Source organism: Gossypium arboreum, chromosome 3, assembly GCF_025698485.1.
Source record: "Gossypium arboreum isolate Shixiya-1 chromosome 3, ASM2569848v2, whole genome shotgun sequence".
In the NCBI taxonomy this organism is placed as follows: Eukaryota; Viridiplantae; Streptophyta; class Magnoliopsida; order Malvales; family Malvaceae; genus Gossypium; species Gossypium arboreum.
In genome coordinates this window covers 49,775,875-49,789,354 of record NC_069072.1, presented here as the reverse complement: position 1 = coordinate 49,789,354, position 13,480 = coordinate 49,775,875, and the positions used below count along the sequence as shown (strand labels likewise).

Sequence of the window (13,480 nt, the reverse complement as noted above, 5' to 3'; positions counted from 1 at the left end):
AAGTTTGAGCTTAAAATAATGTATTTGAGTTTTGGAATGAATATTTTAAAATTTAGTTGTTAGATTTATAAATTAATAAAAAAAGATAAATAAATTATTCAATTGTGGATATAGTAATATAATAAACATCTTGCAAATTTTTTTTTCCAAACGCTTATGATATAGTAAATATTATATTAATTTAAATATACAAAATTTATGCATAACATATAATGATATTAATTAGGTTTATAAATTTCATATATATAATCATAAATTATAGTTTAATTATTTTATATAAAGTATTTCTATTAAATATATATTATCTTTTTTTTATAAGGTGAGTTTGAATTATGTTATCATCAAAAAATTAAAATGAATTATTATCTTTAAAATTAAAATATTTATAATTTAAAAGATTTATAATTATTTGAATAGATTAGAGCCTATGTAGTTGGAACCCATTTGAATTAGAATTATTCAAAAAGATCTGAATCTTACAAAATTCAAATTAAAAAAATATATATATAACCTAAAAAAAACTCAAATCTAAACTGATATTAATCCGAGACAACCCAAATCTAAAAACAATCCGAACCGACCGATTTCCGACTCCTAACAAATTAGTTAAATCAAATTTGAGTGAAAGAAGACCAAAGAAAAATTCCGAAAATAAAATGAGCTAAAAAACTGCGTATAAAACTAAAGTAACCACTAAACCGGCTTCTTCGTTCTTCGGTGAGTAGTAAAACCCCAGTCGACGCGCTTCCAATTTCTTCTTCCTCTTCATTCAAAATCCCATCCTCTCATCTAATCAGGTGTCCGGGTTCATATCTTTTCTCCTCAATTATCTAAAAAACTTAAGCATCTTTCTTTTCTTTTCTTTTCTTTTCTTGTAATTACAGGTTAGCATGAATCATGATTATTGTATCTTCTGTATTTTCTTCTTTAATGAAAATTTTATTTAAGCTCAATATTCGCGATCGTTTGACTAGGTTAAAATCCTTAATTAGCAGTCTCTCTCGAAGAAAATGAATGATTTTGGATATACAGTGGAAGTGACTGGCCTGCCTACCAAAGCTACCGAGAAAGATGTCTATGATTTTTTCGCCTTCTCTGGTACCATTGAACACGTTGAACTTGTTAGGTACTTGGAATGTTGGGCCATATTTATTAAATCTTCTTCTAATTTCGATTGCCATAACTTTCTTCTTGTTATTTATTCACTCTTGGAATATTGAATCGTATTTAATTGTGTAGTAATGGTTATCCTTCATAGTTCATCCTTGCTTCTTCTTGACGGTAGTCATCGGGAAATATTTATTTATTCATTTATTGGATGAAAGCAGGTCTGGTGAATATGCAAGTACTGCTTATGTGACATTCAAAAATGCTTTTTCTCAGGAGACTGCTGTCTTGCTTAGTGTGTGTATTCCAAATATTCTTTCAAAAGCTTTGGGTTGTTAATTGTTATTTAGAATGTTTCCATTGTGGCACCTCTCATCTATGCATCTATAAATCTACCTGTTTTATCATGAAATGTGTTTCCGACATCACTTTTCTGGTATAGGTCATCTTAAACTCTGTGTGACTGACGTAGATTAATCAAGTGCTTTCTTTTTACATTTTGAATATTATTGAATTGATTATGTACAAAGTGGATTCTAGAGAATGTATATATGTGCCCTATATGGGAGACGTTTTCATGTATCAATTGAACTTGTAACCGTAGTTTATGAATTTGAAATTAGGTAGCAATTGGAGAATAGGCAACGACAAACCGTTAAAAGAAGTACTCTACTTTGGTTTAATGTAGGAATATTACCTTGAACTCAGAATATATACTTTCATCTTTTTAAGAAATTGCATGTGAGGGTTCATATCAGATTGATACAATCATACAAGTATATGGGTTTTTCTCTGAGGTTATGATCATGATGTTCTTGTTAAAAGTGATGATTATCTTGTTGATGTAAGTTATGTATTTTGACCTCCCTTTCTTCTGTTGTTATGTACAACTTTGGCTGTTTTTGCCCGTGACTGCATAAATAGACTTTTGAGTGAAGTGTTACTCGTTGCTCTGTGTAGTTCCATTCATTTTCCTTTACTTTTCTGTGTTTAATGGTTTCAGTGTGCTTGCATTTGTATTCAGGATAATATTGAATCTTAGTCATGAATTGTGATTCCCACATGATGATATTATAATCTGTTTGTATTTGCTCTTCAAAAATCTTATCATGGTAGGGTGCGACAATTCTTGATCAACGTATATACATATCTCGCTGGGGGCAATATGAGGAGGAGTTTGATTTTTGGAGCCCTTCAAGAAGCCAAGAAGATGAAACAAGCTCAAGAGTATGTGACTTCTTATCTTTTTTGTGCTCCTGAATTTGATCCTTGTGGAAGTTTTGCTTTAGTAAATTTTTTCCATCTTCTTCACTTTTTCCCCCTTTTGTAGCAACCTCCACTAAGAAGCCAATTTGTATCTCATGCTGGAGAAGCTGTTTCATTCGCTCAGGATGTTGTGAAAGGCATGTTGGGCAAGGGATATGTATTAGGCAAAGATGCTTTAAGCAAGGCCAAAACCTTTGATGAATCTCATCAAGTTTCGGCAACTGCTGCAGCTAAAGTTGCTGAACTGAGTGAGAGGATTGGCCTCACAGATAAAATCTATGTGGGGGTTGATGCTGTTAGATCCATGGATGAGAGGTACCATGTGTCTGAGAACACCAAATCAGCCATTTCGGTTGCAGGAAGAACTGCTGCAGCTGCTGCAAATGCTGTGGTCAGCAGCAGCTACTTTTCCAAAGGAGCTCTTTGGGTGTCAGGTGCATTAGATCGGGCAGCTAAAGCAGCAGCTGACATAGGTAATCGTGGTGTTCATCAGTAATGTTTTTGTAACATTACTTTTCTTGGTATTGTAGATAAGAACCTTGTCGCATACGTACACGTAGTTAGCAGTTTGATGCTTATAGAGAGCTAATAGTTACCGGTATATACCTATTCAAAACAGGGAATGATTAAAATTAGAGAGAGCTATACATATATAATATTCACTGAAATATGGTTTGGTGGTATCATATCAAATTTGAGTGGACTTGCAATTCCATAGTTCCTTGCTATGTAGTGCACGACAGGATGGATTACGGAGGAAATGGATTTCCATTAGAGTTAGTGGTTTATCTGGATTATGTATCATTGACTTTCTTGTTAAAATGTATAAGCTTTAGCTGATAAATCCTTTGTCAAATTTTGCTATTAGTCCTCATATTCTATGCGTGAGTTGTAGATTTAATTGTTGCTTTTTAATTAGGTCATTTTAGTTTCAGTACTTTTTAATCTTAAATAGTAATAGTTAAATCTAATTGGTTAAATTTTATTGTTAGTTTTGTACTATGCATAAAGTTGTAGATTTAACTTATGTTTTCAATGAATTATTCTTAATTCTTATACTTTTTAAGTTTTGGAATTTTAATTTTAACTGTAAAATCCATTAACTTAGTTTTTCATAAGTAACTAGTTTAGTGTCACGTAAGTTATTCGTATAAAAAATATATACATTTACTAATAATATGAGGATTTTCTAATTATAATAAAAAGTCTATTGATTTTGATAAAGCAATAATAAAATATTGAGTAATTAAATAAAATAACATTGAATTAATAAATAATATTATTAAAATTTGAATAAAAATATTATTAAAATTAATATAGAAATTTAGAACTAAAATAAAAGAAATTGAAATAATAAAATATAGGCATAATATTATATGTAAAAAAAAAACTTTTGTTATCTTACTTGACTCTCATAATTAATTTATTAGATATTAATATATAAAAAATAATAAATTAAATTCTAATTCAGAGACGATAATATATAAATCACTGTTTAGTTAAAATTAAAATTTTAAATTTAAAAAGGTAACTTAATATAAAAATTAATAATTGAATTTAACCAAAATCCTTCATATTGAATTCCAATTAGGAATTTTTGGAGTAAAATGCACATGAAGGCAAGAGTTTCTCACTTATCCACGTGTTTATATATGATTTACCGTATTTCGTACCGTGTTTAGAATTCAATTTTATTTTTAGGAAAAAGAGTTTGAGGTTTGATAAAAAGAAAAGCAGTTATTTCTTATGATTTGAAAATTATTTGTTTATTCTCTCATATATATATTTGATATTTTTCCTCCAAAGGGCGATTTTAGTAAACAATCAAATATAATACTTGGGCTAAGAGTTAAATTGGTAATTTTTCTTACATCTCCCTTCCCGAAGCCTAGGTATCGTATACGCCTCTAAAATAAAGAGCCTTGAATACTAGAAGAAAAGCACCTATACCTAGCAAAATTAAGTGAATACCCAAAATTGTGGTCATTTTATTTCTATCTTTCCATACATAATCGAAAAATGAAAAAGATTCTTCAAGAGTTTCAGGTCCTAAAGGTGCATGATAAATACTGCCAAAGCCCAATACAGCAGAGAAAATTAAGTGAAGTACTCTAGATACAAAGTATGAAATGGTGTCTATAACTTCTCCGACCTAGACCTACCCCCCAGCCTAGAGTAGCTAGGTGGGGAAGTAAAATTAATCCTTGTTCGTACATCGGTTTTTCTAGGACAAAATAAGCCACTTAAAATAGGTTCATTGCTCCGGTCCAGAATACGATTAATTCGGCATGGGCTACATGAGCCCTCAATAGTTTACCGGATAAATTGATAAGCCGGGCATTCCCAACCCACCAAGTGAAACCGGTGGTTTTTTGGTCACAACCAGCTAAAGCTAAAGTTCCATTAAAGAGCGTTTCCACGGGGTAGAACTTCCTCAGGGAATATAAGGTTTTCATGAGCCGCCATCCAAGCACGAATACCTTCGTTTAAAAGAATATTTTTGGTGTAGAAGTCTTAAATTCAGGATCTTCTACTGCACGGATTTCTTGGGAAACGAAGTCATAGGAACGTAAGTTCAGAGCCAGACCGACTACTCCAAGAGCACTCATCCATAAACCAATTACTAGTACAAATAACATAAAGAAATGTAACTAATGTTCATTGGAAAAAGCAACCCCAAAGATTTGGGACCAAAAGCGGTTAGCGGTGACCATTGAATAAGTTTTTTCGGCTTGAGTGGGTTAAAAACACGGAATGTATTTGCACTATCACCATCTTCAAATAAAGTATTCTATACGGTAGCACCATGAATAGCGCATAGCAGAGCCGCACCCAATACATCGGCAACTCCCATAATATGAAATAGGATCAATGCCCAATTATAAAATCCTTGGAAAAAAAGGATGAATCAAAATATAGTTGCTACACCAAAACTAGGTGTAAAGAACCAACTAGACTGACCTAGTGGATAAATCAGGAAACAAAAACAACAATTGGACCAGAGAATGCGATTGCATTATAAGGTCACAATTGAACAGATCACACAAGTTCAAATTGACGTAACATAAAACCTATTAGTCTGAAAGCGTCGTGGAGAGCAACAAATGTCCACAGACCACCTAATTGACACCAACGAGTAAAATCTCCTTGTGCTTTAGGACCACATAGTAACAACAAAGAACGTGCTAAACTATTACCAGGGGTAGAAACTGCGGCGGTTAAGAAATTGCAGCCTTCCAAATATGAGCTGGCCAATCCATGAGTATACCACGAAGTTACAAAGGTTGTACCTGTAAACCAACCCCCTACAGTGAAATAGGCACAACGAAAGAGCAATAGGCCAGACCAACTTACAAAAACGAAACGGTCCCTACGTAACCAGTCATCCATAATATCAAATAAATCATTTTCATATTTGGTAAATTTACCAAGGGCTATAGTCATAGCAATCCTCCGATTCAACTACTTCAACCATTTCTGAGCACCTTATGTTATGGGGGCTCTAGGGAATTCAATTTATTATGTATGATTTGATTTCTCGTGCATTGCCCCTTATAATTAATTGGTTTCAAATATAAAAAAAATATTTTCTTGTATTAGTCCATAACCTGACTTAAGTAAATCCATGAACACAATTCGTTTATTCTTTTCTATTTTTACTAGTCGTCTGAACCATGAATTGTCTTATGGCTCCTCAATCAGATAGATGAATTTTTTGAACAAACTCTTCAATTCAAGGAAGAAGCGACCCCTTCTCTCGCTACTGGTTGATCCCCAGATCTACCCTTCCCTGTAATAGCCCGATTTTGGGTCTAGTCGGAACAGTGGTTTCGGGACCACAAACCCGACGAAAAAAAAAATTTATTTTTATTATATTTTTATAGTCTATAAATTTATGAAAATATTTCGTAAAAATTTTATTCGAAAATTTTGACGTTTGAGCACTCAATTTAGTCAAAAGGACTAAATTGTAAAAAGTGCAAAAGTTGAGTTCTTTATATATGAGGTGCCTAATTGTTATGAGTTTTAAATTGAAAGTCCTTATGTGACAATTATTCCTTTAATAAGTTAGTGAATGGATATTTGTTTGGTATTTTTGAAATTTGGTTGAAATAAAAAGGGTAATTTTGTAAATTAATTAAAATAACCTAATAAGACAAATGATAAAAGCTATCATTTTTTTTTCATTCTTTCTTCTTCAACCGTGGGAAAGAACAGAAAATAGCAGCCATGGATGAGCTCCATTCGGCCAAGCTTTTATGGCTTATATAGGTATGGTTTTTGTCCCGTTTTTAATGATTTTCGTATTTTTGAGATCCCAAGCTTAAATTTTCTATTTCTACCAATTGATTGAAGAGAAATTAGAGTTTAAAAATTTACCCATTCATGATATGGTTGTGCTTTGATGATTTATAGTGGATAATGAATGTTTGATGTGTTAAATATGAGTTTTATTCAATGAATTTCGGTAAAAATGTCAAAAAGGGGTTAAATTGTGAAAGTTACAAATTGGTCATAAGTGTGTGAATTAGTGAAAATTTGGAGTTGCCATAGAAGAGAAAAATGTTCAGCATGTCTTAAACCTTATAGAAATTGAATAAAAATTAATTTCTGAGCATTGGGGCAAAAGTGCAAATATGCAAAAGTTTAGGGGTCAAAATGAAAATTTGTAAAAATATGATTTTAGACCCATATGAATATTGTGACTGATTGGTAGGCTAAATGTGATGTTATAGATGATGAAAATTGAGACTTGGACCTAGAACGGAAAGAAATCGATTTATGGACGAGTATGTCCTTTTCACATTTGTGGTATCGAGGTAAGTTCGTATGTAAACAATACCATGCTATACATGTATTTAAATGTTATCATTACATGAATTGTACAGATATTAATGTGTATGTAATTAATGAAATATGATAAGACAAAGCCTTAATAGACGAGGAAAAATCCCGTTTGAACCTTAGGAATAGAATAGGATACGAGTGACATGTCACTAGGAATTATGAGTCTAGATGACTAGCTCGAGAGTGAGCATTGAAATGTCATGAGATATGAGGTAGCTTTAGCTACAATTGAAGCACTTATGTGCAAAAGCTTTTCCAGTATCTAATTAGTATTCCAAGTGTTCAACGGGCAATCCAAGGAAAGAGTTAATGATGGTCTCAATGAGGTAAGTCATTGGTGAGTATGCACTCGAGTTATGTTACGAGTTGTGCAAGTATGTATACTAATCCTATGAGAATGCCTTGATATGTGATGATCTATGATGCATAATATGTATTCTTACCATGATGGATAAAATGGTGTTGTATTAATATTATGAACAATGATCATGAATGAGTAATTTAGCCTTGACAGATTTGAGTTACTGCAGTAGTGTAACTTTGAAAATACACTAAAAATAGTGGAAAATGAGTTTGAGGCAGAATAAAATATGGGATTAAAGCTTAATGAGTCTATTTTCACATGAAAGAAACAGAGGAAGAAAAGAATTCCATATTGTTTGATATTTGAATTCTTGTGAAACAGGGTCTGAATGAATTCGAGATCCCTGTTCTAACTTTAGAAATTCACCAAAATTATACAAAAATTATTAGAGTTATACCTTACATGAATGGATTCCTTATTGAGTCTATTTTTATGGGGAATAAACGACATGGTCGTTGGAATTTTGTACAGGGAGAAATTCGGTTTGTAGTGTACAAGGGTCAGAGTGGTCATACCCTGAAACAGGGGAGACTTTAACTAATAAACTGTACTATTTGGCTTAACGAAAAATTCTGGAAATTTTATGGAAAAAAATAAAATAAGTCTAGTTTCGGGGAAAATTAACGGAACTTAATTCGGAGTTTCGTAGCTCCAGATATAAATAATTTAGTGACCGTTACTCAGAAAGATAGCTTGTAGTGAACTTGAAAATATGTTGTAAACATTGATAAAACAAGTTAATGAGTTGCTTATTGTTTTCATATGAACTTACTAAGCTAAAGCTTACCCCTTCTTTCCCATGTTTTCTAGAGTTCCAGGTTAGCTCGGGTTGGAGGCCGTCGGAGATATTATCACCCTATCGAGTTAACGTTATCGGAGTAAGTAAACTCAAGTGATTGAGTCTATGGCATGTATAGGGTTTTAATGTGAGTATGTAATATTATGATTTAGCCAAAGGCATTGGCTTGTTATTAAGGTAGTATTAGTCATGTAAATTGGCCTATGTCGGCTAATGACGTTATGGGCCCATATGATTATTCTTATGCATTTATGTTATTATTTCTTGTGATGTGGCTTACAACATGTATGCCTAGAGATTGAATTGAGATTCATTGATGAGCTAGTAACTAATGCAGGATTAAGTGATTGGTAAATAGTTAATAATGCTTCATGAATGGTTTGTGATGTAATGATAGTTATGTCTAGTATGTGGTAATGATATGGGCAAATTCTATAATATTTATTACATAAGAAAATAACTTGAGCATATCATGTTTGTAGATGTTTAAGAGCTCATTTATGTCACGTTGTATGTTATTGGATAAGTATGTATCTATGCATGTGGTGTGAGAGTGACAAAAGGCTTGATAATTAGACTATTTCTGGCCACACGGCCTGAGCACATGGACGTGTGAAGCCTTAACGCAAGAGATTTTTCTAAGTTTTTCATGAGTTCTCGATTGGGTCCCGAACCGCCCCGAATGCATGTATTGGGCCTCGTAAGCTCGCATAAGGGACAAATTGCATGTGAAAAGAAAAGTTTTTAATTATTTGAGATTTCATGGCCCTGTTTAGTATGGAAGTGTTAGTAAAAGTCAGGTAGCACCTCGAACCCCGTCCCGGCGTCGGATGCGGGCGAGGGGTGTTACATTCCCCATCCGTCAACTAATCTTATTCTTAGATCTTGTTCGTGAAATTGATAAAAATCAATATTTTTATGTATTTTTATAATTTCTATGTGTATTAAATTACTATAGTCTGATATATATTTCCTTCATTTTATTTCTTTTATTTATTGTTTTCTTTCTCATATTTCCTTCAAATGAATATAAAACAACAAAACTCCAAAGGCTATTTTTTCATTTCACAGGTCGAGAAATCCACTTCGAATCTTTTTCTAATATACATAAAGTAAATAGAAAAAGATCCAAGTTCTTATTTTCAATCTAATATAATATTTAATAATATTAAATTAAATAATAGGAAACTCAAATGAAAGTTTCTTTTTCGCACTCACTCTCCATCACATTGGTAGAACAAAAGTGTCATATGTATCGATATGGAAATATTTGATATGTGAAGACATGATTTGATTTAGGTTTCTATCTATTATAGAATAGATAGAATATATAGATAGAAATGGATCTTGTTGTGTTCTGGCATTAAAAAAAGATAAGATGTTGAAAAAGGCTCTTAGGTTGTAACTTGAAATAAATGTTTCTCTTTATCTCGAAAGGAATAGGATATTAATTTATTCCTAGGAACAAGAAGATTGAATCGGAAATATTGACAAATTCTTGTGGAGTCCAAATAAATATAAAATAAAAAGAAACTAATGTTCCAATTTCATTTCTATCGAATTTTAATATCGTAATAGTGGATATAGTCCGTCTTTATAATAATTTATGATTGAAGTTTGTGGTTTTATTTTTAATAATGTTTTCTTTAAAATTTAAATATATATATATATATATATATATTTTATTTAAAAATGTAATATACTTTACCATTACATCAAACACTTTATTTATAAAAAAACTAAACTAAACTCTAAAGTTTATTTGTAAAATGAATTCTAAATAAAATGATAAGCTAACCTTTTATTAATTATTATTCTATTTATTTTGTCATCTTAAATTTTTATATTCAATAATTTTAACTAAAAATAATAAAATTTAAATAGTTATAAAATTATATTAATAATTATGTAAATTAAATTATAAATTATGTAATATTCTAATATTCTAATATGTTAAATATAATGTCGTATTTTTAATTAATATATATAAGTTTTATTTTGGAAGTTATAAGTATAATTATAATAATTACAAAGATATATATATATATATATATATATGAATGATTGTAGCCAAAATTAATAATTATAAAGCTTGATCGGATTGATAACTAGAGGGTTTTTTATTGAAATAATACAAAAAAAAACACTAAAATGGTATGTTGACAAAATTAAGTACCAAAATGGTACATTTCAAGTGGTGGAGGGTGGTCCATAGGCGGCACCATTCTCAAATTCTGACTACAACAGTAAAAAAAAAAGTTAAAAAATAATAAAAATAATGGGGTTGACGGGACAGGATACAGGTGGTGCCTAGGGAAGAGGTGACACTGTTGGAGGGACTGGCGCAGGCGGCACTGGTGGTGAGGATGGCAGAGGCGGCACCACTATGGATAGGACGGCTCCATGCTGTCTTTGTTTGTTTTTTTGTGTGTTTGGGGACCTTATAATGGTCCCCAACTTAAGAAAAAAAGAGAAGGAGAATAGAGAGAGGAGGAGAAAGAGAAGAAAAAAAATATAGTAAATTTTTTGTTATAAATTAATGGATTAATGTTAATTTAATTTGTTGTTATTATTGTTAATTTAATTCGGATTTAATTTTTAAATTTATTTTTGTAAGGCATTATTTGATTAAAAGAGCTATTAAGATATGTTTGTATTTATTTTATATTTTTATTCATTCATAATATATTTTTAATTTAATATTTATTGAAGTAAAAAGCCTATTTATGTTATATACAAAGAATGTTTTATTATTTTATGTAATTTATTTGTTATGTGTGCTTTAGGTTGATTAGATAATTTTTTATGAAATTTATTTGGCATGTTATTATTTTGATTATTTTAATATTTTGTTATGAAATCCATTTGGCATGTTATTATTTATTTGGCATGTAAGCTTGATTTTGAAAAACAAGAAGGTTACACAGTATCTTTCTCCTGAAAAATTAAATATTGACTTTCATCATTCACAAATTAAACCAATATAATTAGCAAATTATATAGCTTAATTTTATTAATTTTTTATAAAATGAACGTCAAATAAATTTTGAGTTATTTTAAAAAATAAAATAAAATAAAAATGCTTTTTCTTTCTAGAGCATTTCCATTATCACAATTATAACATTTAATAAAAGTTCCATTTTAATATTTGTCAAATAAATGTGGATAGTTTTCTCAAGCTAGCAATATAACACAAATGGAAATGAAACAAATATTAGAGACTAAAGTGAAAACCACAATATTAAAAATGTTCATGGTCAAGATTGAATCGAATTTATATATGACATCGAATATTATATATACAAACTTATATTCACTCGATTTTAGATACGAACTTCAAAATCGTTCTAGACTAATTCATATATTTAAAATAGATAAATATATAAGCTAAGTCCCATATTTTTAATTTTTAAAACATGTTATTTTTATTGAATTTTATTATTTATATTATAATATTATATATTAAATTTTTGTATAATGTGAAATTTATTGTAATAGTATGTTAAGACATTTTGTTGTTTGAAAAGAATATAAACATTTGGAATTAATTGATGCTATAAATAGGGTGATACTAAATTGAATGTGAAAAACATTTATTTATTTATTTATTTATTGTTCTCTAGAAATTGCAGGTATTGCAATGGCTCCATTGATTAAAAAGGGTGGCCACATATCAGACACAGTCAATAATATGGTAATATATTGTTATTTGTTAATCAGGGGTTCCTTTAAAAAAAGATCTACGTAATTTACGGAAATAAATTATGTTATTATAACTATTTTTTGTAATTTATCACTGTCATGGCCCATACCGCCCATTAAGGGGTAGGGTGAATGGTTTAAGATATTCTCCGGATGCACGATTGATGCCGTACCTGGAGTTAGCTGGATTTGGGTCAGTTGCATTGATCCGAATGTTTGATTTGCGGTACGATTTAATATCCGCATTGGTCGAGCATTGGCGCCCGGAGACCCACACTTTCCATTTGCCGTGTGGGGAGTGCACTGTCACTTTGGAGGATGTTGCATTGCAACTTGGGCTCCACATCAACGGGAGTGCCGTAACAGGCGTAAGTGCGATAGCTGAGCCGACTGCCCTTTGTCATAGCCTACTAGGAGTCTCACCCGTCGATGATAAGTCCAGCTTTACGGGTTTGAAATTTTCATGGTTGAAAGTAAATTTTGAACATTTATCAGTTAATGTCACTGAGCATAAGGTGATGTGCGCAGCTCAAGCGTACATTACGCATATTATAGGGGGTGTACTGATGCTCGACATGAACAACAACAAGGTTCATTTGATGTATTTACCCCTATTAGTTGATTTGCAGAATGTTTGCTCGTATAGTTAGGGTTCTGCAGTTCTGGCTATATTGTATCATGAGTTTTGTCGGGAAACAAAGCCTAATACTGTAGACATAGGCAGATGCCTTCTATTGCTGCAGTCATGGGCTCTTTATTGGATGTCATTCTTGGCATCAGTTACGCACCAACCATACGTATTTTCACTAGTAAACAGGTGATAAAATTTAACTTGTTATTGGTTGACCTTTTTATTTCTAATGATACTATTCTAACGATACTATTCTAACATGTAATTTGTTTTCGTAGATGGAGTTATTATTCGGGTATCGGGAGGTCGTACACTGTCCCAATATATTGTCTGATGATTGAACAACATGCCGGGAAAGGGGATAAACTATTCTAATATTCATGACATGTAATTGATTTGTATATCTTACTCAAACCATGTTAAATTTCAACCATCTTATTAATCGTGCAGTTTATCTAGATGCCGTATCGGAGACCAGAAATTGTGACTGTTATACCCTCGTCTGGCTACATTCATTTTTACCCATGGTGCATTAATGCACCAATTATCAATTTCCAGACAGTCGAGTGGTATAACGGGGATCGAGTACTCTGGTAGTTTGGTTGCATCCAGTATATCCCAGATTCACCAATGCAGGTGGGGGATTTTCACTTGATCAACAAGAGAAGAAAACATAGAAATAATTGGGGGGTTATGCACAAAAAATTTATTGCAGTGTGGGATAATCGGATGGCGTAGAGACCTCAGATGGATGTTTCTTCTG

At 31.4% G+C, this 13,480-nt stretch overlaps 2 protein-coding genes, 1 long non-coding RNA gene and 1 pseudogene across 7 annotated transcripts; 3 read left to right on the top strand and 1 right to left on the bottom strand.

Moving 5' to 3' along the window:
* Positions 1–613: 613 nt before the first annotated feature.
* On the top strand, positions 614–3,217 carry LOC108484709 (binding partner of ACD11 1). 5 transcript variants are annotated; one of them, XM_017788603.2, is made up of 5 exons: positions 614–797; positions 996–1,126; positions 1,329–1,404; positions 2,224–2,334; positions 2,438–3,217. In XM_017788603.2, exons 2-5 carry the CDS (start codon positions 1,011–1,013, stop codon positions 2,867–2,869), a joined length of 735 nt encoding a protein of 244 aa, XP_017644092.1. In that variant the 5' UTR covers positions 614–797; positions 996–1,010; the 3' UTR covers positions 2,870–3,217. The 5 variants fall into 5 exon arrangements, with proteins under 5 accessions (XP_017644092.1, XP_017644095.1, XP_017644091.1 ...); XM_017788606.2 differs by having other exon boundaries at positions 614–884; XM_017788602.2 differs by having other exon boundaries at positions 614–884; positions 975–1,126.
* A 922-nt stretch (positions 3,218–4,139) lies between these two features.
* Positions 4,140–4,829, bottom strand: LOC128290560 (photosystem II CP43 reaction center protein-like; annotated as a pseudogene).
* A 1,506-nt stretch (positions 4,830–6,335) lies between these two features.
* LOC128290326 (uncharacterized) lies at positions 6,336–7,470 on the top strand. The gene is made up of 2 exons (XR_008280071.1): positions 6,336–6,645; positions 7,110–7,470. It is a non-coding gene; the product is annotated as an uncharacterized LOC128290326 (long non-coding RNA).
* Positions 7,471–12,250: 4,780 nt separating this feature from the next.
* Positions 12,251–13,058, top strand: LOC108484967 (protein MAIN-LIKE 2-like). Its single transcript, XM_017788842.1, has 3 exons — positions 12,251–12,687; positions 12,801–12,903; positions 12,996–13,058. The coding sequence occupies exons 1-3, from the start codon at positions 12,251–12,253 to the stop codon at positions 13,056–13,058; spliced, it is 603 nt and encodes a 200-aa protein (XP_017644331.1).
* Positions 13,059–13,480: the final 422 nt, after the last annotated feature.

What these genes read in the sequence shown, in the direction of transcription:
- LOC108484967 (XM_017788842.1), top strand. Translation starts at nt 12,251, where the DNA reads ATGCCGTACCTGGAGTTAGCTGGATTTGGGTCAGTTGCATTGATCCGA. An exon ending in AACAACAAGGTTCATTTGAT is followed by an intron (nt 12,688 to 12,800) that starts GTATTTACCCCT and finishes CTAATACTGTAG; the next exon opens with ACATAGGCAGATGCCTTCTA. An exon ending in GTATTTTCACTAGTAAACAG is followed by an intron (nt 12,904 to 12,995) that starts GTGATAAAATTT and finishes TTGTTTTCGTAG; the next exon opens with ATGGAGTTATTATTCGGGTA.
- LOC108484709 (XM_017788603.2), top strand. Translation starts at nt 1,011, where the DNA reads ATGAATGATTTTGGATATACAGTGGAAGTGACTGGCCTGCCTACCAAA. An exon ending in GAACACGTTGAACTTGTTAG is followed by an intron (nt 1,127 to 1,328) that starts GTACTTGGAATG and finishes GGATGAAAGCAG; the next exon opens with GTCTGGTGAATATGCAAGTA. An exon ending in AGACTGCTGTCTTGCTTAGT is followed by an intron (nt 1,405 to 2,223) that starts GTGTGTATTCCA and finishes TTATCATGGTAG; the next exon opens with GGTGCGACAATTCTTGATCA.